This window comes from Lissotriton vulgaris, chromosome 2_1 (genome assembly GCF_964263255.1).
Source record: "Lissotriton vulgaris chromosome 2_1, aLisVul1.2, whole genome shotgun sequence".
Classification (NCBI taxonomy): Eukaryota; Metazoa; Chordata; class Amphibia; order Caudata; family Salamandridae; genus Lissotriton; species Lissotriton vulgaris.
Window position 1 is genome coordinate 504,367,911 of NC_141687.1, and position 25,460 is coordinate 504,393,370.

The 25,460-nt window shown below is 44.9% G+C and overlaps 1 protein-coding gene across 1 annotated transcript in view; it reads right to left on the bottom strand.

Moving 5' to 3' along the window:
* Nucleotides 1–25,460, bottom strand: part of DNAH7 (dynein axonemal heavy chain 7) — a 1,812,153-nt gene that overhangs the window by 705,843 nt on the left and 1,080,850 nt on the right. Inside the window, exon 43 of the mRNA XM_086955398.1 lies at nt 10,723–11,069. Coding sequence (XP_086811524.1) covers nt 10,723–11,069 — 347 coding nt within the window. The remainder of the gene's footprint in view (nt 1–10,722; nt 11,070–25,460) is intronic.

The following is a 25,460-nucleotide window of genomic DNA, read 5'->3' on the forward strand; positions in this document are numbered from 1 at the left end:
GACCGTGAAGGGAAGGGAGGAAGGAATTGAGAGCCAGACGTATTGCCCGCAACTCTAGAAGGTTGATGTGAAGCAACCTTTCCTCTGGAGACCAAAGACCTTTTATCTCCAGATCCCCCAGATGAGCACCCCACCCTAGAGTGGATGCATCCGTTATCACTGTGGCCACAGATGGAGGTAGATGAAAAGGCTTTCCTTGTGACAGATTGCCTTCCACACTCCACCATGTCAGATCCGCTGCAGTTTCTCTGGAGATCCTCACTGACTCCCTGAGATCTCCATTGTGTTGATACCACTGCCTGCGGAGGCACCACTGGAGTGCCCTCATGTGCCAGCATGCATGGTTGACCAGCAGAATGCAAGAAGCCATCAGTCCGAACAAGCGAAGGACCTTCAGGACTGGAACGACCGCTCCATTGAAAAACAAAGGAATCATTTCCTGTATGTCACGAATCCTCTGAGGAGGAGGGAATGCAGGGCATACAGTAGTTTCCAGTACCGCACCTATGAACAGGTTGCGCTGGGAGGGCACCAGGTGAGATTTGGGTACATTTATCGAAAAACCCAACCTGTGCAACAACTGAGTTGTCTCCTGCAGGTGATGGAGCACCTTCTCCGGCGAGACTGCCTTGATCAGCCAGTCGTCCAGATACGGGAATACAGGTATCCCCGACCTCCTGAGATGCACTGCCACCACTGCCATCACCTCGGTGAAGACTCGAGGCGCAGTAGTAAGACCAAACGGAAAGACCGCAAACTGGTAGTGTTGCGACCCAACCGTGAAATGGAGATACTTTCTGTGTGACTTCAAGATGGGAATATGAAAATACGCATCCTGTAAGTCGATCAACACCATCCAGTCTTCTTCCATCAGCGCCTTGAGAACCTGAGCAAAGGTGAGCATTTTGAACTTCTCCTGCTTCAGATACAAGTTCAAGATCCTGAGATCCAGGATTGTCCGAAGCCTGCCATCCTTCTTGGAGATCAGAAAATACCGGGAGTAGCATCCCTGACCCCTTTCCTGCTCCAGAACCAGCACTATCGCACCTTTTCTGAACAGCGCCAGGACTTCTTCCTGCATGAGAAGCAGGTGGGCCTCCGAACAATAACCCTGGCAAGGAGGGTAATTTGGGGGAAACTCCCAAAAGGGAAGAGCATACCCATTCTCCACGAGATTGAGAACCCAAAGATCCGATGTAATCAATTCCCAATCTCGTAGGAAATGGGTAAGCTGGCCCCCCCACTGGGCCTGCATGATCCGGAATGGCAGATCTAGGGCTGCTTTGATGCGTTGGCAGGGGGCTGGGAAGGGGAAGAGGAAGAGGAAGAAGAGGAGGAGGCGACTTGACGACCTCTGGGACGTGCTCTCTGTCTGCCCCTGTACGCCTTGTACAGTGTGTTTTGCTGCTGCTGGGGCTGTTGCTGAGTTGACTTGTAGGAACGAAAAGAAGATCTGCCAAAACCTCTAAAGCATTTCCCAAAGGTGCCCCTGGTCTGAAGGCCCATCGACTTAGCCGTCGCCCTGCTTTCTTTAAAACGTTTTAAAGCAGCATCTGCTTTTTGCCAAACAAACCAGATCCGTCGAATGGTAGATCCATTAATGCAGACTGGACATCTGGAGAAAGCTCAGACAACTTTAGCCATGCAGCTCTCCTCGTAGCCACCGAAGAGCCCATGACCCTTGCCACAGAATCTGCTGCAGCCTGAGTGTCCGAGATTACCTCCTGAAAGTCTTTTCTATCATCCTCTGGTATCTTTGGCACCAACTGTTTTACAGTATGCATCAGGGCGTGGATATAATGCCCCATCAGGCAGGTCGCGTTTGTTGACTTCAACGTCATGCTGGCGGAGGAGAAAACCTTTTTAGCAGCCTGATCCGGTTTTCTCGACTCCTTTTCTGCAGGAAAATGTGGAAAAGCTCCTGTTGATCTCTTGGAACAGGCAGCCTGCACCCCAAAACTCTCAGGCAGAGGGTGAGTGGACAAAAAGTCCGGGTCATCAGGAGCAACTTTATATCTCCTGGCAACAGCCCTAGATACTGCAGGAGCTGACAAAGGTTTCTTCCAAACTTCTAAAATTGGCTCTGCCAGGGCATCATTAAATGGCAGCATTGGTTCAATCACTGAAGATGGTGAGTGAAGGACCTCTGTGAGAAGGTTCGACTTAAACTCAGCAGTAGGCAGCGTAATGTTCAATAAGCTTGCCGCCTTCCTTATCACGACATGGTAAGGAGCCACATCTTTGGAGGGTGCATCCGACACTGAGGCTAAATCCCACTCAGGGGACAGTTCAAGGCCACTAGCCACAGTCAGGTCATCAAATGGGTCCTTAGACTCCTGCAGCTCACCCTCCTCCAAATTTTCTTCACGAAACCTCTCTTCCTCCATAAGCCTCTGGGCTTCACGCCTCGACCTGTGCTTCACATACGAGGCCGATGGATCTACTGTCGACTCCGTCGGAGCCAGCGCCGATACCGACGTCGGACGAGGTAGTATCACACGAGGTCGATCAGGGTTCGGCATCGGAGTTGATGGATTCGGGGTCGATGGAATCGGCGTCGGCGGCTTCGGCGTCGATGGCTTCGGAGTTGAAGGCCTCGCCGGCGTCAGAAAATGCCAATGCGGTGCTGGAGCCGGCATAAAGGGCATAAAGGGCGCAGGAGCATAGGTCTGAGGAACACCCAAACTAAACGCCATCGGACCCGTGGGACCAGCAGGAGCCCCAGTAAGGTACATAGCCCTGGAGTATATCCCAAACATGGCATTCAGGAACTGCGTCGGATCCTGACCTGGAGCCGGGAAGGCTGGGTACGAACACCAGGGCTGCTCTTGAGGGCGCGGAGTCGATACGATGTCGACCTCCTCTTCAGGCTGGTGCACCGGAGTCGACGGACACTCGGGCAACGGAGCCTCTCCCTCACCAACCACCTCCTCCTCACCTTCATCCTCCTGACCTGAAGGATGGGACGGAACCGGAGATGGATTTGTTTTCTGCCTCGGTGAACCTGGCGGATTCGCATGCGACACTTCACCCACGGCGTCCTGCTCTTCCGAAGCCGAAGACACCACAACCTTCTAAACCAGCTTCACCTGTGACTTTGGCTTTAAACCCGAGTCCTTCTAAGTGATGTCGGGACTCATGGGTTCTCTTCTTATGTTTCTTCTTTGAAGATCTCGAAGCATGGGCCGAGGACGAGTTCGAGCGCGACCTCGAACGAGACCTTGACCTCGAACGCCAAGTTCGCGTCCTCAAACTTTTTTTCTCTTTTCTGCCTTCAAGTTTTGCCACGAGAAGCTTGGTTTCTCTCTCCCGTAGGGCCTTAGGTGTCATCTTCTTACAAGACTGGCAGTCTTCGGCGTCATGGTCGGAGCTTAGACACCATACGCAGCATTCATGTGGATCCGTAATGGACATGGTTTTGCCACATTCCCCACAAGCTTTCAACCCGGTCTTCTTCGAAGACATGTCGAGAGAGAAGACAATGAAACACAATTATAAAAAAAAGTAACAAGGTTACAGCAATTGCTACGGACGATCCCTAGAAAACCGTTAGCGTCGACGAAGTAGAAAAAAAGGAACTGATGTCATCACGCCGGCAAGGGCCTAATATGGTGTCGGTGACGTCAGCGGAGTCGCGCGCGATGCCTTGCCTCTATGCCGTTGCCCACGTCGGCGCGAAGCTACGAAAGAATTTCCGAATGTTGCTGATGCAAGGAGATATTCACAAGGTGAGGAATCCACTGCCAGATGTATCTATCAGAAACAAGAGTTTAGTGATATGACATTGTGATAGCAGAATCACCAGAAACGTATCTGGGGAATTACAAACTGTACAAAAGAAAACCTTGGATCCACAGAGGCCACTAATGCACCGACTGAAACATTTCAACTTAATTGAGAGTGTATCAACGCTATATCCCACAGACACCCATAAACTGATTTAATCATACCTAGGGTACACATACCTGGTTGACCTTACAGTATTTTAATCTTTTAAGACCTCAGCAGAAAAATATTGAAAGTGCTTGCTGAAAAATGTTTGAACCCACACTTAGACTCTGACCCACTGTAGAGTGGGTGAGAATCTAACAAAAACCTTAGAAGGACCTCTGGGGCTTCTCTTGCTCTAGACCCTTCACACTTTTGTATGGTGTCTAATAACAAATATGTAGGATACCTTTTATGTTTATAGTGTCTTAGGGCCAGATGTATCAAAGGTTTTTAACAATTTTGTGTCTATGGGAAAATGTGTTCATACATATGGCCCTTAGACCTGTGGTCTTCCCCAAAATTATTTGTCTTCACTCCTTCCATTCTTTGATTTTTGGTTTGGTTGGCATTAGGGTTCTGTGCACTTTACCACTGCTAACCCCTGCTTGTGCCCTCTCCTTAAAACATGGCCAACTGGCCTACCCTGGATTGGAATATTTAATTACCTCATAAGTCTCTAGTATATTGTACTACATGTACCTTGGGCCTGTAAATTAAATGTTACTGCAGTACCCATTGTGCCACCCAGTTAAGTAGACCCTTACATGCCTTATGCCTGCCACTATACTCTGTATTTCAGTTTTAATACTGCGAATTTGACTTGGCAAAATAATCCTTTTTCTAGAACTTAACCTTCCTTTTTAAAATATATAAGTCACCCCTAAGGTTGGCCCTAAACAGCCACAGGACATTGTATTTAAAAAGTAAGAGGTGTATTATGTTTTACATGTCCTAGTAGGGAAAACTCTTAAATTTCTTTTAACTACTGTAAGGCCTATTTCCTAGTGGATAATATTGGGTTCCCTTATTACATTGAATATTTCCTACATTTTGATTGGGAACAGATAGATTTGGACTCAAATGAATTGTAATTTGAAATCATCGCTAAAGGTAAAGTTGGATTTCAGGTCACAATTCTGAAAATGCCACTTTTAGAAATTAGGCAAACACAAGGAGACATCCATCAACTTGTTTCTTTTGCCACCCTAAGTGGGAAGGGTATGCCCAGACATGGGTCCTGTGCTAACTGTGCCACTGGAGTAAAGCTACCCTGGCTGATGATGGATGATGCCCTCAAACCAGTCTCAGGATGCTTGTTTCCGATGCCTGGAAGACCGGGCTTGGCAGTTTGGGCTGGACTGTTCCCATGCAGCACAGGGTCATATTGCATATAGCAGGGTCTGAACTAGGGTGGCGAAGTGAGCTAAAGAATGATGAAGGATTCAACCCAGATCTGTGACTGGGGGTGAGCGTCTGAAAAGTTTCAGCGCTCCGCCCATCCTCTTTTTCTGTTTGCTTTTAGAAATTTAGCATTTTCTTGTCGTAACCATTTGGTGCCTATTGCCTGGGTCAGAGGGCTGTGAATAGCGTGGCAGTTGGCCTTTTTGTATTCCTCCCAGACAGTGAGGCAAAGGGGACCAGGTGTTGGCAGGATGGCCAATCCTACCAGGATGGATGGGGCATGGCCGTTCCCTGCCCCCCCTTACATTTCAAAAGACTGCCTCCAGTAAACCCACAAACACACAAAGGAACCAGGCATCAGTCTTTTTTCAACCCAGACTATTGGAAGCCTAGGGAAGGGAAGAACTTTTCGTCACCACATGTGAGCGTATTCAGGAGGTCAACCCCACTTCAAAGGCTGCACCAGGTATAAATATTGGACCTCCTGAACCATCTCTTTATTACTCTCCTTGACCTGTAGAAGACTTCAGAGGACTGCTTGTAACCCAGAGGATTACCCTGCTGCTTGAGGCATACATTGTTCTTCAGAGGACTGCCCTGCTGCTTGAGACATGCCTTGCTGTTTAAAGGAGAGAAGACCAGCTCCTTGAACCCAGGACTACCAGAGTGACTCCAACGGCTGGTTGGTTGGCCTCCTACGTGAGCTACAGGGACATAAGATCCAAAGACCTTAAACTCTGTACTTTGCCTCTACTAAAGTGACTTCTAATCCCCTTAGGGAATCCCACCCGGTCCTGGATCCTTGCAAGTTGTGTTTGAGGTGCTGCTTCTGCCTAACCCTAAAACTTGGGACTTTGAAAAAAAACAACAGATGACCGGGACCTACCTGCCACCCAATCCACCCAAGGTGCAACGTTGGTAGTATGACCTTGCGGTACCTCTCGCTATGTTCTTCCCTGCATTAGCAAATCTTGTTCTGTAGGACTTCTGAGTACTGGTCTTGTGGAGCCCTCTTCGGCTACAGCTTGCCATTGTGTCCCGCTGGAGGTTTTCAACTTTCAAAACATTGTGTAAGTCTTCATCGGACTTAATGGTGACAGGCTCCCCATCGACAACGGCTTCATCAGCCAGGAAATTCCCCTTCTCATATTATGAGGTTTTCCTACAATAGTTGACAGTTTTATTGAGACCTCATCCAGCACTCTCCAGGTACAACGCCTCCTCCTAGGACACAGCCTGCTCCCTTGACCTGGTGATCTTCCTCCTGGACTTTTATCCGAAATTTTTTCCAAGTCCACAGCTAAGCAAAACTGGGCCCAGTCAACCTTATGTATCCGAACTGCCTCCACCATGATTGGTCTTAACTTCAGATTTTGCCCTGGTCTTGCCCGGCCAGATAACTCTGGTTGGCGATTTGATCTTCTAGGTGCTATTTTTCACTAACACGTTTTAAAATTCAGAACTCCGCTTCTAACAAATGGATTAATTTTGTTTAGGTATAATTTTATTTATTTAAATTTTCTGTTTTCCCAAATTGTTGTGGGATTTTTATTGTGTTGTGTTTTCAGTTTATTAATGTGTGCTGCAAAACTACTTTACACATTGCCTCTAAGTTGACAGTGTTTGGGCCACGCTATCAGAGTTAAGCACATGTTTATTTAAATACTTTTGTGGTTCACCCTGGCAAGGATTGTGGTTGTTGCTCGAGTAAGGAGTCCACTCCCCTCAACCAAAAACACATATTTCACATAGTGTATTTTAGAGAGATGGTATTATGTCCCCATAAAATCTCTCTGACCTCCCTGGACAGGAGTTTTTTGTGCAATAGAGTCTCTGACTACACATTCTGAACGCCCCAATACAGCAAAATGCCACTTACGATTTTTTTGAGCAACCATGGTTGGTTATGAATACTAAGGGGTCTATTATAATAGTGGGCGGATCCCCAACGCCCATATGGCGATGGCGATCTGCCCCTCATTTACTACCGCCCGCCTCCCATTTCCCCCCGCCATACTACGATAGCGGGGGACCCCGGCGGAGGGAAAGACTGTCTGCCGATTTTACGCCGGTCAAACAGGCTACCAGCGGAAAAGGGTTCAGATATGGTGGCGGTGTCTCCAAGACACATCCATTCATATCATGATGGGCGGCGGTGCAGGGCTTTCCATGGCGGAGACTCTGCCATGGAAAGCCAGGCGGATATCATTGTTGGGGGCCCGTTGCGGGACCCCAGCGGTTGGGTGTGCACCTGGGGGTACCTATGGTACCCCCCTCCGTTTGCATGCACAATGTGGCAGGCACCCCGCATTGTCTGCCACGTTTTGCATGCAAATGCGCAACATGCATATATTGCATTGTAGCAGGTGCTGCTTACAGCACTGCCCACCACAATGCAATGCATGTGGGATGACACTACCACTGTGGCTGTGGCATCCTAATCTACATGGCGGTCGGTCCAGTTTCCCGGTACAGTGGCGGTCGTAATAGGCCCCTAAGTTGGAAAGTATTTTGTGATCTGTATAAAGCACCTATATAATGGGGCTCTCAGTATCCAAAACTAAAGGATAACAGCAGGATTAATCACCCACGTTATTGTCATTTAACACCAACTTCGGCATGTGGATAATTGTTTCCACTTATTTAATAAGATAAAGTAAGCTTTGTGTTTCCTGTAAAAATACCCACATGTTCCTAGTCATACAGCTTTCTTTTCATTACAATGTGCTGTATTAAAATGTGAGTAGACACACAGGTTTTGTTGGTACCCTTTGGACCTTTTAAGTGCCATTAGAACCTTATTTTAACAAGGAATTCTATGTGAGAATAGCTCTCTCTACATTTTCCTAGTATCCAAATGCACTACATCATGATGCAACACGCTCTCTGCACTACGCAGACATGGAGATGTTGGGACACACTGTGTCCTCACTTAAAAACCATACCATAAGGGCTTAACTGGGCATGGCATGTGTAGATGTATGTAAATATTTTACTATTATCACACTCCTAATGCCACTAAGGATTGCTAGAACCCTAATTTCCCAAGATGTTCACGAATATGTAAGTGGGATAGTGACTGCATTAATATTTGGGTTAAGAATGCAATTTTTTCAAGCACAATTGCCTAACCCAGAAGGTGCATGTTTTTAATGTGTTTATATACTATTATAAAAAGAGGTAGATATCACCTTAACAAAAAATTATGCAACAACACAGATTATTGAACACGTGTGCTTTTACAATGTATCTTCAGAAGACGGCCATGCAGAATTCCTAAGTATTATCATATACATTTACACATGTAGTAGTGGGCACAGCTGCAGTTATAACAGTATTCTGTATCCTTATTTACCCAGTAATGGTTACCTTGAACTCCCTCACACTGAGGGTGAGACCACCATGAGAGTATCACCTTCTTAGGGTGGGACAAGTTACACTATGATGAAGCATGGCACAATCGTCGGAGTGGCTTTCTCAACCAAAATATACAATAGTGTTTTCGTACATCCCCTACTGTCTCTAAATATATCTGGTTTATCCAACACATTATCACATTCTTTGAGGGTAGCACCGGCATTCTTCCATTTCATCATACACAAGGAAAACTGGAACACATGAATTAGATTTCTATAAAATTGGAAGGTCCTAATCTCCATATTCATGCAATATAACTCCTGTTGTTCAGGGCAATATCTCCAACATTTTATCGTGCAAAATCTGCACATGGACTTTGAGAATGAGGTATATTTGATACTTCCTTATTATTAGTATCAATAAAGGGCTTTTTTGAGAACTACCTTGTGAGAGGAATGGCTGAAGATTGAAGGTTAGTTCTTGAAAACTATCTACTACCCTTAGACTAAGGATCATATAATGTACTGCCCGATAAATGACCTAATGGCTTATGAATGTATGACGTTACAACGAATTCCGTTGCAACGCATGCCTTTACCATGCATGCGTTACAACGGAATTCGTTTTCCACGCTTAATCTTTACCTCGAATATACCTTTACCACGCATACATTTACAACGTTTTTCGTTGTAAATGTATGCATGGTGAGGGCATACTCGTGATAAAGGTTATAACTCTCCCCTTAAATGCCCCCTGCCTCCACTCCTTATATTTACCCCTGCCCTTAACCCTTAATATATATATATTTATTTTACTAAAATGCCCCTTACCTTTTAACTCGCCTTCTCTCCTTCTTCTTTGGTTACGTCGGTCGTACGTCGTTGAGAGGAAGCGGAAGTTACTTTCCGTTTCCTCTCTAACAACGTCGATTGCTTCAGCTTCGTCTTCACTTCGGCTTTTCAGGTAAGTTTTGTTTTTTTGGGGGGGAGACCCCCCCCAGCCCCCCTTTTTATCCCAACGCTTTATTTTTTTTATGGGGGAGACCCTCCAAACCCCCCTTTTTTTTTCATTTACCACACATGCCTTTACTACGTATTTTGTAGTAAAGGTATGCGTGGTAAAGCCTCTCGTTGTAAACACGCATGCGTTGTAAAGCATGCGTGGTAAAGGATTTCGTGGAAACGGCTTCGCTGTAGAGGCCGTTTCCCATGGCTTATTAGATACTAGTTTCAGCAATGGCCATTTTGCAGTCCATGAGCCTTTATTTCCAAGGGGTTTATCAGGATGGGAAATCCTCTTTAAAGAACCTTGTTTTCAGTTTTTTCTTGAATAAAGTGAGCCTCGAACGATTCATGAGACAGGGAAATAACAATTCTCACAGTTGTGTGCACTGCACCCACATTGACTTTCCCCAAGTTTAAATCATTGAAAAGAGGCTTGTGTGATGACATTTCCCTTGCTTGATCTTAGGTTTCAACTTTGGGGTCACCAGAAGTTTAATGTCTATTGAATGTGCCACTAGAAGCCATGAAGGTTTTTGATGGCAAGAGAGATATGATCGGATTTCTTCAAGTTCCTCTTCAAGCCAAAGTTTGGCTTGAAGGTACAAAAATGTGCAGTGAAGAATAGTAAATCATAAATAGAACATGATATGTTTTGCATGCTGGGATTATAAAGGGTATCTAGAAACAGTGGACTACTTACATACCCATTGATCGGGACTTGAGACGTTTAATTCCTATGTCGGAAGAGAACAATTTTTGGTTTTATTTTATTTGTTGGCAATTAAATACAACCCATTACAGCAATATACAATATCATAACCTAAATGTGTAATTCTGTGTTTTATCTCCGCTTGGCGAACATGCATCTAATATGTTTTTGCCCTCTTTCTACATTAATCGCTCTATTTTAAAAGTTAAAAATGCTATAGTTTAATTGTAGTTAAGTGATTGATCAATATATCAATCCTTCAAATGTTTACTATTCAATTTAAAGTGTACTGACACCCTTCAGGTTGATAAGGTAACAGAGGAAAGTCTAAATAAATACAAATTCAATGACATGATCAATCATAGCAGCCAAGCTGCACTAGATAGCACAAGAAATTGCGCAGCACCAACATCTCATCTAAGTTGGCTCTAACTTCACTGTTTGACACTAAACACAATATGCTTTTATAAGGTTGCTTACTTGTCATAGGAATCCATTGCAATGACCCATTTGCAAAGACCCTCTGCTGCAGTCGATGCATTTCGAATCTTTTCTGGCACAAACTCAGGATTGGTGATGTACTGCTTCCTTATAATACTCATGTACGCAGGAGGAATATTGTCCTTGTCATATTCATGAAGTGACTGTAGAAATTTCATGTCACCCAAAACTCTCTTTGCTGGTCCCCAGTAATCATCAGTTTTCTTTCCTGAACCTGATGGGTCTGGAACCTTATCCGGTTTCACACCTTTTAAGATGCATATGGTTTCCATGACGAGCTTTACACTTGCAGGGGGGTTCTTCATAGATTTCACCAATGATATGTCCTGGAAGTTAAAATATATTGCCTTTTAGAAATTCCATATTAAGAATGTTCATATTGTAGCCAACCTTCTGACGTGTTCAGAATTAGTCACAATCAGTAAAATATAGTTTACAACATAATTATTCGTAAGATATACAATGTTGAAGGGAATTAGATTGAAAAGCAGTGAAATAAGTAGTCAAAGACATGATATGTACAGTGGATTAGCTCTCACAAGGTGCTTAAATACATCAGATAACCACTCTGTCCATTGATTGAGCAGAGAAGGTATTTTCCTAAAGATACATGGATCAGTTGTGGCTTTATTGTGAAGAATCAAACCGAGTTATACACAAGTACACAACATGCATTCAAGCTGCTGTCAACGTCATTGCACAATTTAATGTTTAAACAAATATTTCATATCTCAATAGATAGTGCTTGTGAATGCAAACCGTTTCAATGGGATAGAAATGAAGACATGATGCACTCTGGTGGCAGAGAAAGTGTGTATTTATTTTCATCAAATAGTATGCTTGTATACCCTAATGGTTAAAATGTGACCCAATGCGGGGTGGGTAGGAGAAAGGAAGTGAAAGGCCAAAAGGGTAATGATAGCAATATGTTTAAAGGTCTTGTATATTCAAAGTCTTTTATGAGGCAGTACTAGGCCGGGGGCATTAATAGAGAGATGATGTGCATTTATCTACAAGGTCCAAATTATAATTCTCTCTAAATCCACAAAATGTGCAATAAAAGTGGTCATCCTTCTTTTTATAACAATGCCTAACTTCATGAAGCACACAAAATTTAAATCAACCAAAACATTCTAAACAAATAGTACAATGAACATGAGAGATTTCTTATTTTGTCTTCTATTGCTGTTTTATTTTCTTCACTAGAAGTTTTAAACTTCTTGGAGCACCATCACACTTGACGGGTGTCTTGGTTATCTTTACCTAGTGGAGACCCATGCGAATGTGCCTCAAATAGTTCACACGAATCTGATCACTGATTCTCAAGACATTTGAGCGGTAGCATATCTGTTATCCAAACCTCACAATCATCTGATGGTGTAAATCCTTTTTAGGTCAAGCCCTGAGCCAGCGTGCAAGTGCTGTTCTTGGGTTGATCTGGGGTAGTTGAGTACGAGAGAGAAGCTACGCCCACTCCCCCACCCATCTTTTTCATTGCCTTGTGTCTTTGTCCTTTACTAAATGCTGCCTTCCATTGGTTTACAGGCCTGTTAGTCCCTCCGTATGAAGGCTATGTCATAATTTGTAACATTACACAGCTACTGGCTGCTTTACTTCGAGTACTATTTTCTGCCGTGCCTTCTCGCCCCTCAGTACACCCGTTGTTCATGCCCCCCTGACCCCGCCCGGCCATCCGCCTGCAATGTAATAGGTCTCGCGTAAATGCAAGTCCTATTGCATTGCAAATGCTTGTTGTAGGAGTGTATTGGGTGTGTGCATGTAGAAATATACAGCGGACCGAACGTGTGCTTTGTAAGGGTCCTTCCTGACAGCAGCCGCCTGGTCCGTGTTGAGTAAGAGGAGGGGTGCACGTCTGAGTGAGATCTCTGATGGCACAGACTCCACTCTGTAATTTACCACTTCCCATCAAGCCGCCTCCTTCCAAAAGCAGTGTGTCATGGACACTCCTGCTTTGTGAAGTGCTGAAAGGGGCGGGTTGAGCTCCCTTTATGCTTCTCTGAGGAACCCTTTGGAAGATTCGGTTTCCATGTTTCGAGTGGAAGTTGCCCAGCCCTCCCCCAGGAGCGGCTTGTGACAGGCTAGGGACCCCCTCCGAATTAGCTGTCCCCATGGGACAGCACCTTTTCCACTTTTACTGTAGCTGATGGAGGGGGATTTCCCTTTTCCTGTTGGCCATGTTTCAAGGATCGAAAATCCCTTTACTCTTATACCTGTTCTGTTGCTATTGGGGAAAGTGCATACTGGCTTCTATTAGTAAATTTCCATCTGTACTCTTATTATAATGTCCTTTAATACAGTACGGGGAACTCGCTGCCTTCTTGTAACATGACGGAGGTGTACCAATCCTCACCTACATCAGGGGCGGCCTTAGGCATGTGCAAGTTGTGCACCTGCACAGGGCCACCAAACCCCAGAGGCCACCACGCCAATATATATCCTTAATATAATAATCCTCTGAGGATGGATACATACTTGCGTGGCGGCCCCTGGCAGGGATTTGGTAGCCTCCGGCTCTGTAACACCTTCCTGAGTTCTGGGGGGCTCTGCCCCGCCAGGAACCCTTCTTCCAGGGCCCCTACCTACGCTTCCTGCCTAGGGCCGCCATGAGACTAGAGCCGCCCCTGCTTACATGTAACGTAACACAGGTGCCTGTATCGTGTTACACTGCATCGATAAACAAGACTCTGCCCTGCATATAGTCCTGGCTTGTTTAATGTGTAATGTTACTTGTTGTATATGGATAGCTGGATGCAATGATAGAAACATCCAAATACCTGAATGGCAGCACACTATGCTAAACGCAAATTATTAGCTTAGGTGTTTTTATACCATGCCCTTAGTTACCCTCCACCCAGTTTTTTCATCCCACTCAAATCCCTGGATAAGGTTCATTGCCAAGCTGCCAGTAATGTGGCTCGGTCACATAGCCTCTGGCGGCCTGCCCTGTGCCAACGCCTTACCACCGCCTGTCTCTGTAATGTGGAAAAGGCGAGGGCACCACTGTTTGTGCAGTTGAGGTAGCACATTAATCGCCGTTATTTGTGTGTTTTGAACATAAGATTGCCACACCAGTATTGCTGGAACAAGCTGGTCGCCCCCACCTTCCCACTTTTTCCCAACGCCCAAAATCTCATAGAACAGTCGACCTGTGTGCGGAAAGATGAGGGGAACCTTGCACCCTAGCACCTGTGCGACTGGGTGGATGCCTTCCTCTCTTGCCCCTTTGTCAGCGTGTTCATGTTGGAATTTCATCAGCTGATATACTGCTGCTGGTTTGGGATTTACTAGCATTTCCACCAAAACCCATTTTCTGGCCAGACAAAGCATGCTTATTCCAGGTTACCGATTTTACGCAGTTGACACACTTTTTGATCTTGATTAGACAGGTGCTGCAATGTTTATTTGAATGGGGTCGAAATAGTCACATGCTTGTTGTTTCAGTTGCAGCCGAATTAGCTACAAGCAGGATTCACTTGTGGCTAGAGAATACATATGACGCAAAGTTATGGGGATTTAATGCGAATCTTAAACATAATTCAGCATTCTCTGCCTGTTTGTTCCTGGGTTTCTACTGTCCTCAGTCTGAAGCAAGGGAGCCTCACTACCCTGCCCCCACACCTATGCATACTGGAGCGTAGTGCCGGCATTGGTGTGTGAGGGGATTTTTTGCTAGAAATGCAATAAGTACGCTGTGTGACTGAGCTTGGCTGAACACGTACATGTAGGTGTCTCCGTTGTCCACGCTGCCTTGTATTTCCACCCCACCCCCATGAAATGGGTGCCCATAGACCCTTCCCTTACTGCCGGCCACACACATCTCAATTCACCATCATGTGGTGGGTGTGACCATTTTATCAATAATATACACCCCCCCACAACTCACCTCCCCCGAAAAGCAATATGCCTCCTTAGACTTGTGAGGTCACCTTCTTTGCCAAACCTCCAAAACCCTCAAAACATGTTATTTTTATCCCTGGAAAGTTTTACAGTGGAACCTTCTGGAGTTCAGCACCTAACATCTAATAGCTCCAGATACCGATTAGTGCCCCACAGATTTCACAGGGGTTTGTGTGCATACTGAGTAGTACCCACTGTAACAGTACTTAATCCTGAAGGATCACAACAAGTTAAAGATAACAGCACAGATGCACCACAGAAATCTAACGTCAAACAAGATAAGATTTTAGTCTATATTGGGGAAGCCTTTCCAGCGTGCAGTATCCATCGAGGGCCGGCCTTTGCTCCGCCGAACTCAGCCGTAGCACCAGCAGCAGAGGGCTGGGCTTTGCTCCGCCTGCTCCCCGGCCGGGCTTGGCTCCGCCGGGTCCCTCCCACCCCGTGATCACCACCAGTGATGCCTTTGAGCAGCGCCAGGAGGCGCATAAAGGCACAGTCGGCGCGGAGTCCTGGGGGAAGCCTTTCCAGCGTGCAGTATCCATCGAGGGCCGGGCTTTGCTCCGCCGCACTCAGCCGCAGCAGCAGAGGGCCGGGCTTTGCTCCGCCTGCTCCCCGGCCGGACCACCAGTGACGCCTCTGAGCAGCGCCAGGAGGCGCATAAAGGCACCGTTGGTCCCTCGTCCCGCGGGACGCGCACGGGCATGCGCCGGGAGAAGCCTGGGACAAGGGCAGGGCCGTCTGTTGCTGTCCGTGGCAGACCGAGGCTGGGCTGGGCCACGGACCTTGGTTCTTTTGCCCCTGGACACTTCAAAACTGTGAGACTTACTATTTTTATTTGTACTGTGGTCCCTGTTTGATGTATTTGAAGTTAAGGCAATTGTTTGGTAATCTTTGCCTGTTGCAATAATACCCGTGTCACTAAAATGAAAGTGCTTAGCTCTATAATCTAGGTACACTATAATGTCTATACTTAGATCATCTAAAACACCGCTTGTGACTAGCACAATGGACAATTACTTGGTAAAGGTGGTCAGTAAAATTAATAAAGAAAGGCGTCTTTCTTTAAACCGGGTAAGCCCTCCGGTCTCACCAACAAGCTTGCATGCCCCCTTAGTCTCTCCTGCTCTGGATCGTAGTTGCAATGAGGACTCGATCGTAATTAGTGCCAACGACATACTTCCAGAACAGAGACAGGAAGAGAGGGATAAATCCTTGGAAATTACATCACTTCCCTCCCCGATACTTTCCCCGAGGCCTTCACCTGCACCTTCACCTGCATCCTCGCCTGTACGAAGAGTATTGAGGGCCTGTAGGAAGGTACCAGCTAAGCGGGGGGGAGGGACAGGAAATCAAAAAAGACTGGGACTCAATCAACCAGTCTAGGGAGTGTAGCTGAGACCGCAAATAATGCTGAGATGATTAACCTGCTTCCTGCCCATATTGACCTGTTGGCAAGTTTAATTGAATCAAAATTCGAACTTTTGATCAAACCTCTTGAGGAAAAATTAGACCAGGTAACACAAGAGGTATCTAGACTGGGTAGTCTTTTGAACTCTCATTTAACCTTGACCAAAAGACAGAAGTCTCTCAAGGTTGGCAATAATGCAAATAATGCTAATAAGGATGCAGGCAGCTCCGGCAATGGGTGGAATAGGGCCACAACAAATGTACAAACTGTACCAGCCACTCAACCCCCATTGGTACCATCCTCTCAACCACCCCCAGTACCAGTAACCCAACCACTCCCTACAACTTCTAGTAACCAGACATCTGTAGGTGGGGGGAATAATGAATGGAGGAGTGTGGCTAAGAGAAGAGCTCCAGTTAATCTTCCCCCTTGAGTGTGTACCATATACTGTTGTATTAACTAATGTTCCTGAGGTGGACTCTTATCTCACTGACTCTAGGCTAGAAACACATGAGGCCTTGAAAAATAAATCGCTATTGTGGTTAAGCAGGAACTGCGGTTTTCCACTCGCCTTCTCTAATGATATAATCTCCACTCGAAGAGTCAGCTGGATAGGAAACTCTAGGAAGAATACTAGGGGGGACTGCATTATTGTAAATTTTAAGCACCCGCAGCATGTGGCTACAGTTTTACTTAGAGCAGCTTCCTTACCAATCGGGGATAATATTGTATGTGCACGGCCCCATTGGTTTCTTTTATAATCATCTTAGTAACCCTGCGCCTTCACAATTTGATCAGTCTAAGTTTCCAGTTACTCTACCTAGGCGGGGTTTCGTCTGTCACCCGCAAAATGCATATCAACCACCAAATAGACTTGACCCATACTGTTACCGGCTGATCAAGTCTTTCCTCTGGCAAATCGCTATACCCCCTATCTTCACTGGAGGAAAATGATTGACAGTCAAACGAACCCAGGACTAAAGCCCAGCCCCCACCTCCTATCTTCAGAATTGCAACCTGGAACATTGCTGGTATCAAGGCTAAAGCAGGGAATGACACGTGGATTAACATATTAAAAACTTATGACATTATTGCTTTTCAAGAGACATGGGACCAGACAAACAGTTTCTCATTGGATGGTTATAGACACTTTTGCATCCCAGCAATTAGTAGTGCCGCAGGAAGAGCCAAGGGAGGCTTACTAAGCTTATTTAAACTTGACATAAAGGGCACACTATCTCAATGTATTTCAGGCTGTGAGAACTGTTTAATTGTGGAACTATCCATCCCTGATAAGAGTAAGATTTTATTTATCAACTTTTATAATTCAAGTGCAAATGAGTGCACCAGTTATAATTTTGATGTATTGGAAAAACTTTTGTCAGTCTACAGTGTAAATGTGAATACTTTTGAAATAATATTCCTTGGGGATTTTAATATACACCCCTGCAACCTACCGTGTGCCAGTTTAGAAGAAGAAGGCCCCCCTTACTCTTTACCTATGCACCTTGAACATTCTAAACGGCGGGAGGCCCTTGAATACTTCCTGGCCAGATGGAACCTATACGAGTCGGCATGCGGGGAAGGTGGGTGTAGGTCTCCTACATTTAAGGGAATAGATGATGGTACTATCATTGATTATATTTTCATGTCTTCCTTTTTGTTGTGTAAAGTTTTAATATATAAAACTGAGGTCTCGGTCTTCAGTGATCATAACTCGGTGTTCGTGGAAATAATGTCTACGGACATATTTTCCATGAAAACGGCGTAACACAAGGGTGGACTAAATGCGACCGTTAAAGACCAAGGACGCAGGCTAAAATGGAATAGCAATGGGTCAGATAGGGTAGAACTATCTAAAAAACTGTGTGATCAAAACAAGGATACAGTCACGAAATCCACAAGGAGTAATTCGTGGTGAAGAATAATTTTTCCCATCAGATACCCATCCTGTACCGCCCTACATCATTTGGGAACCTTCACCCGAAGGAAGTGGTAAACATCCACTGTAGATTAGGTAGACTGTAGCCTAATCTGGTGAAAGGAAACTGGGATGTAGTGGCAAATTGAGTGGCATCAAGGGGTAATCTGACTAGCAGTGCAAAACATAAATAATGGTGGTGCTAAGTGCAAAATAAGCGGGTAAGATTGGGTTGTGGAAGTGGAAGGGGACAATCTTAATAGAATCCTATCCACACCCAAGGCTAAAAACAGAGCAAAGTAGTGTTCAACAAATGACTACTAAAATGGATTGTAGGTCGACATGTTTCTGCAGTTGGTGTAGAGTCAAACGATCTCTTCCTGCTTCATCAGGACCTTAACATAATGCTACTGCTTAGTGTACAAAGAGTGAGGAAAATAAATGAAATTCATATCACCTGGAGTGCGTCCATGTAGATGATTCAGGTGGTCAAGTAATAACAGTGGACAGACAAACAAAAGGGACACACAGTTAATGGCCATAGTTCACAAAAACAATTGTTGTAAAGAATTGCATTTGCCAATGGTTTTTAGGTCAATGGTTTCTACTAAGTAAACAATCCTGTATTTGTCGTCATATTCAAATCGAGGACAACGGATGAAATTGTATCCACTCACCCAATTTGTGGGGATTACACTCTCCACCTCACCTGGCTGCAGCTCAGGTATAAATGGAGCACCGCTCTATAAGGAGAGAAGAAGAAGGAAGGTGAAGGAAGGACTAACGAGCTATATTCCATAAATGTTGCGAAGTGGGAGATTTGGTTTAGTTGAGGGACTTTTTTCGCTGTAAAGAACTAGACAATACACCATGGCCACCAATCTAGGCCTAGCCTTTGACGAGAATGAGATTCAAACGTTACTTTACGAAAATCTTAGCATGCTTGATATGATACCTACCAACCCAACAAATTCCGAGGAAGGTTGGGCTAAAATACTAATTCTTAAAAAAAAACAAGCAAGGGTCTGCGTACATGGAATTGTGATGGCAGAATATCTGAGAGGCAACTGTGCCCCAAGTGGCCTCATTGTAGGTAATGTCCCTCGTCTTTTCTTAGACGATAAGGACTTCCTCCATGATTGGTCGCTTATAGCGTGGAAGTGCACACTCGATTGGCTGGTCCTTATTATAAAAACGGCCAAAAAGACAGCAGACAAAATATTAGTGGAGATCCAAGTTCTAGAAGGTCAAATCAAGACCACCATTTCATCGAGCAAAGTATTCTCCAAACACCAAGAGGATGGCAACAAATCTAGCAAAGAGTTCAGGGACACAATATTGTTCACCAAACTGGAAAAGTTTAAAAAAGACCTGGCCAGATTTGCGATGGACAAAGTCTATCCCTACACAAGTGATGACTTCTCACCTTCTGCGAATACCAGAAATGGACAGAAAGGAGGATTCAACTATGGAAGCTCCAGTTCAGATGGAGTTTCCAGCGATTCAGACGGTTCCAGCACTAGCAACCCGTCATTTAAACAAAGAGGGAGAGGCGGTAACAGAAGGGGTTGGAGAGGGTACAACCAAGGTTTTTCCCAACCCCAGGTTCCACCTTGGTGGCAGCCTTCACCATGGGGGCCACCATCAGTTTCCACCCATGATAAATCCCTACGGTCCACCACAATTATATGGTGACTTTAACCAGCAGCCTTTTTTAGGATCAGGCAGGAGAAGCCGGGGCCGCCAAAGAACACCCCGCCAAGGACAGGTCCGTTGGAACCTTCCACCCCAGACCATGGATCTGAGGAGTGGGAAGAGGGTCCCACAAGACCAAGCAGGGACCTCAGCGGCACAAGTTTAGTCATTAATTTGAGCTCTTATCCAATCACAGAAACTCAAGAACATGTACTAAACAAAGGGTTAGGTTTTGTCTCCACGAATATGACTGATCCATTCCTGGCCCAGATTGAAATGGGTTAATTTTATCGTAAAATCAGACTCCACTATATGTTTGCAAACAAGACAAAAGTAATGGAACACACCAACTATACTGAGAACACAGGCTTAAAAAGACCCTCGACTTTCAATCCTACGACCATAGGTCTGCCACCTAAGGTTCTCACCTTTAAGGAGGCTGTTGACATGCAGGAACTCTTCAAATCTAGGCAGAAGACCTTCCACAATTTATCCAGAAAAGAACAAGATGTAATCAGGGAGTTGGCAGACAATCCCCTGATTGTAGTTAAACCTGCGGATAAGGGGGGAGCAGTGGTAATTTTAGACGTGGAAACTTACCGAACTGAGTGCCTGCGCCAACTCAACGACACAAGGTCTTATAAGAAACTCTCAGTAGACCCAACAGAGAGACTAACGAACACTATAGGACATATTGTCGAGGAGGCACTCACTGAAGGGTGGATAACCCCAAAAGAGGGACAATAACTTCGAACCCCAAACCCAGTAACACCATATTTCTACCAATTACCCAAAATCCATAAGATACAGCGCCCTCCTCCAGGACGTCCCATAATATCTGGGATAGGTTCACTCCTGGAACCTCTATCGACCTTTGTCAATGTTTTTTTTGCAACCTATGGTACGAGAAATGCCTACGTTTTTAATGGACACGAAAGATGTCTTGAGGCTATTGCCCAACATCGAGTTTGACATGCAAACTGACATCTTAGTGTCATTTGACGTTGAGAGCTTGTATACCTCGATACCACAAACTGAGACACTAGAAGTCATAGAGGAATTGTTACTTGCCAGAGATCTGAAATCCATAACACCAGTCAGATTCATCATGACACTAGCCACTCTGGCTATGACAGAGAATTTCTTCGCCTTTGAGGACTCCCTGTTTCTTACAGATTAGCGGGACTAGTATGGGCAGCGTTTTTTGCCCCTAGTCTCGCTAATCTATACGTGCACCATTTTGAACAGGAGCACGTGCTTGCAGACACCAACCCCCATCTTAGGTGTCTGCGGGCATGGAAACGCTACATAGACGACATCTTCGTCGTGTGGCGAGGAAATGATACACAGCTCAAGGCGTTCCATGAATGGCTTAACCAGAGAAACCGTTTTTTGAAGTTTACAATGGAATATAACACCCATAGTTTGGCCTTCCTAGACCTACTGATCAAGAGCACGCCCGCAGGTTTGGTGTCGGAACTTTACCGCAAACCAATGGCACGTAATTCATTGCTAAACTATCATAGCTGCCATCCAAAGTCCCTGCGCGATAATCTGCCCTACGGCAGTTTTTACGCATCCAAAGAAATTGCTCTACCCGCTCTTCATTTGAGATACATGCTAAAGGGCTGGCACAAGATCTGGCAAACAAAGAATACCCAAAAAGATTGATTAAACAATCTAAAAAACGAGCGGCCAACAACAATAGACCAAGCTTATTGGAAATTTTACCCCCTAAACCTAAAACAGAACGCATGACATGCGTTACTACATTTAGCATGCTTTCGAACCAAGTTACCAGGATTGTCAAGAGACATTGGGGCATTCTCAACACAGGCAACGATACATTGCCTTCCCCACTCTTTGCCTTTAAAAGGGGACAAAATTTGAAGGACAAACTAGTCCATACGAGACCAAGATGTGAAATTCCCAGAGCAGTAGGTACCCTATGGGATATGCCTGCAGTCACTGGCCATCACCATTGCGGCCAATGTGCGGCGTGTCCTCAGACTTCAAGGTCCACAATGATTGACATTGGCACCGGACGAGCATGGGAACAGCGCAGGTTCTCAAACTGCAATAGTGCCAATTTAATCTACCTAATCAGTTGCCCATGCGAAAAGAGATATGTGGGCATGACCACTCGAAAAGTGAAGTTAAGGATATCAGAACATAAGAGTTCGATACGTTGCAATAAACAAGCAACTAGGCTAACTAACCACTTCATATCAGTCCACCATCTACCCACCGATCTACGCTGGACCGTGTTGGAACAACCAGTGATCCCCACACATATCTCAGACATTAGCGCATTTCTATTTAGAAAAGAACAAAGATGGGTGCATAAACTGCAGACTGATAAAACGGGACTGAATGAAGATATCCCGTGGATGTCACTATAATCCGGTTTAAATCTAATATACTGCAATGATAAAACTCCTACAGTCCTGTTCTTATATCGCTGCCTGCGAAGTAAACACCATCAATGTCGGTACGATTACAATTGAGGTGTGTAACATGATGTGAGGTTACCGTGAAATCAGCTTGTAGAGTGCCTGCTAGGTGATCGCCCTACAAATAACAATTCTCACAATTCATTTAACACTTGGGTCACTTACACCTTATTTTGCTATTGAAACACTACTAAGGGGCTTCTACACTTTTTCTTAAATCATATTTCTCACTTTTGTGTGAATACTGTCCCTTATCTCTGGTTAATTTAATGGCCCCCTAATACGTACTTATTATTTGGTAACATATCCAAGGCTGTAATAAACGACTATCAGTAACATCGAGTCGTTTACACATGACTTGTTGCGAAGGTAACAGGCCTTGGCATTTGAAGCGGCATATAATCTGTGTGCATTGTATAATCTGTGTGCATTGTATGTCCCGAGTAACTATGACTTGTTTCTGTTATCACGTCTGATGTAAGATGAAATCCAGATGTACTACATCTCCCATCAGACCCTGACGTCTTTTTGACGTGATCATGTGACTCCAGGGCTCGCAATGGTAGAATTCTTATGGCATGCAATTTATCTCAAGCGGCATGAATTCGGTGTGCACTACAATCCCCGTGCCACTGTGACGACAGCTTTCCATTCTGTTATCGTATTTACATATTACGTCTGACATAATCCAGACGTACTACATATTCCATCAGACCCTGACGCATTGCTGACGTGACCATGTGACTCCAGGGCACGCAATGGTAGCGTTCTTATGGCGGCTTCCTGTCCGTCTAGGTACCTCCCACGAAGACAGCCCAGACGGATGTCCGGAGTACCGACGGACAGGTAAGCCAGCCGGGGAACACGCAGCAATACTTCACGTCTTTAACGGTGCCTCGCCCAATGCTTTCGTGCTCGCTTAATAGACATGGCCTGAGGCGTCCCTCTATTTTTAAAAATCGAAGCACAGATCTTGAGTTAAATTTGGCGTGTAGCACCCTATGTAACAGACGCTTGCTATACTTATTTGATTGCTCCATATCTCGCGAGCAACAAGCAGGCGCATATACTAAACCCGCTGTTGCTGAGTCTTCACTGGCTACCAGTGACGCAAAGGTCGGCTTTTAAGAGTCTCTGCATAGCCCACAAGGCTATCTACGGGCAAGCCCCTTCCTATATCAAGGAAAGACTAGTCATCTACAGGCCCGAAAGAAGCCTAAGGTCCTCCGAGGCTCAGTTGCTTGTATGTCCTCGGTTCAGGCTAGCAACAAAAGGAGGGAGATCCTTTTCGGTCCTACTGCCCAAAATGTGGAATGAGCTGCCTGAAGCTCTTCGCAAGGAAGGAAACCTGCTTCGCTTTAGGAAAGCCCTAAAGACAACTCTATTTAGAACAGCGTTGAGCTCAGTATAGATCCAACTCGCCTCCTGTTGCTGCCCGGGCTGTTATGTCATTGCGGTCAAAAGCGCCCTGAGACCCGTCGGTGATTTGGCGCTATATAAACCGACCTTAACAATAACAATAACAATAAATGTGATATCAACCATAAATATAAACGCCTCACACGAACCACCATCGGGCTTGCGTTTGCTAACGCCCCGCTGTGTGTACAGGCTGCCTTTTGATACAAACAAGGCAACTAATATACATACATGAACAAACATCGGCTAATATGCTAGCCACTGAATGATAAACTAGCATGCACTGTGTTCAATATAAAACTACCCGACACAAAATCCTTCTTCCAAGATAATGTTACTAAACACAGCTCGTTAGTCCTTCCTTCACCTTCCTTCTTCTTCATTCCTTATAGAGCGGTGCTCCATTTATACCTGAGCTGCAGCCAGGTGAGGTGGAGAGTGTATTCCCCACAAATTGGGTGAGTGGATACAATTTCATCCGTTGTCCTCGATTTGAATATGATTGAATATGACGACAAATACAGGATTGTTTACTTAGTAGAAACCATTGACCTAAAAACCATTGGCAAATGCAATTCTTTACAATTGTTGTTTTTGTGAACTATGGCCATTAACTGTGTGTCCCTTTTTGTTTGTCTGTCCACTGTTATTACTTGACCACCTGAATCATCTACATGGACGCACTCCAGGTGATATGAATTTCATTTATTTTCCTCACTTTTTGTACACTAAGCAGTAGCATTATGTTAAGGTCCTGATGAAGCAGGAAGAGATCGTTTGACTCTACACCAACTGCAGAAACATGTGGACCTACAAGCCATCTTAGTAGTCATTTGTTGAACACTACTTTGCTCTGTTTTTAGCCTTGGGTGTGGATAGGATTCTATTAAAATTGTCCCCTTCCACTTCCACAACCCAATCTTACCCACTTATTTTGCACTTAGCACCACCATTATTAATGTTTTGCACTGCTAGTCAGATTACCCCCTGATGCCACTCAATTTGCCACTACATCCCAGTTTCCTTTCACCAGATTAGGCTACAGTCTACCTAATCTACAGTGGATGTTTACCACTTCCTTCGGGTGAAGGTTCCCAAATGATGTAGGGCGGTACAGGATGGGTATCTGATGGGAAAAATTATTTTTCACCACGAATTACTCCTTGTGGATTTCGTGACTGCATCCTTGTTTTGATCACACCGTTTTTTAGATAGTTCTACCCTATCTGACCCATTGCTATTCCATTAATTAGTCTGCAATACGTTAGGGATGATAGCAATGCATGGTCATTAAATATTCCCTTCTGACCCTTCTTATGTATATACGCAGGCTAAAATGGTCAAATATAGTCCCTGAAACCTTCTTAGTAGAGGTATTGGATAAAGTTGAGGAAGAGGTGGCCGTATGTCTAGCAAACCAGGCGCAAAATCAAGATGTGGTTTTTGCTTTCGACAATATCTGTAGAGAAATAAACCAAAGTTTACTCAAGACAGAAGACGCATTATGGCAAGAGATGGTTTAATAAAACATGCTCTAAGGCACATGGGGACCTACTTAGGGCCCTGAAGGCCACACCAAAAGATTGAGCTCAAATAGTTAGCTTAAGATCTGCGTACAAAAAAGCTATCTTAGACAGGAAAAAAGAGCTAAAAGATGAAGCATGGGCCCAACTACTTGCCCCGGATACCCTAAAAAATAGCGGACTGTTTTGGAAAATTGTAAACCAACCGTTATTCTCGGGTGAGGAGAATTCCCCACTTGAGGCTAACATTCCAGATGAGGAATGGATAAAACACTTTGGCAAAATATACTCTGACCCTAGCAATGAAACACAAATGGGGGACATCCCTCTTAGTATCGAGGGTTCTACTGTAACCTTCGAGGTTTCAGAAGTGGAAAGAG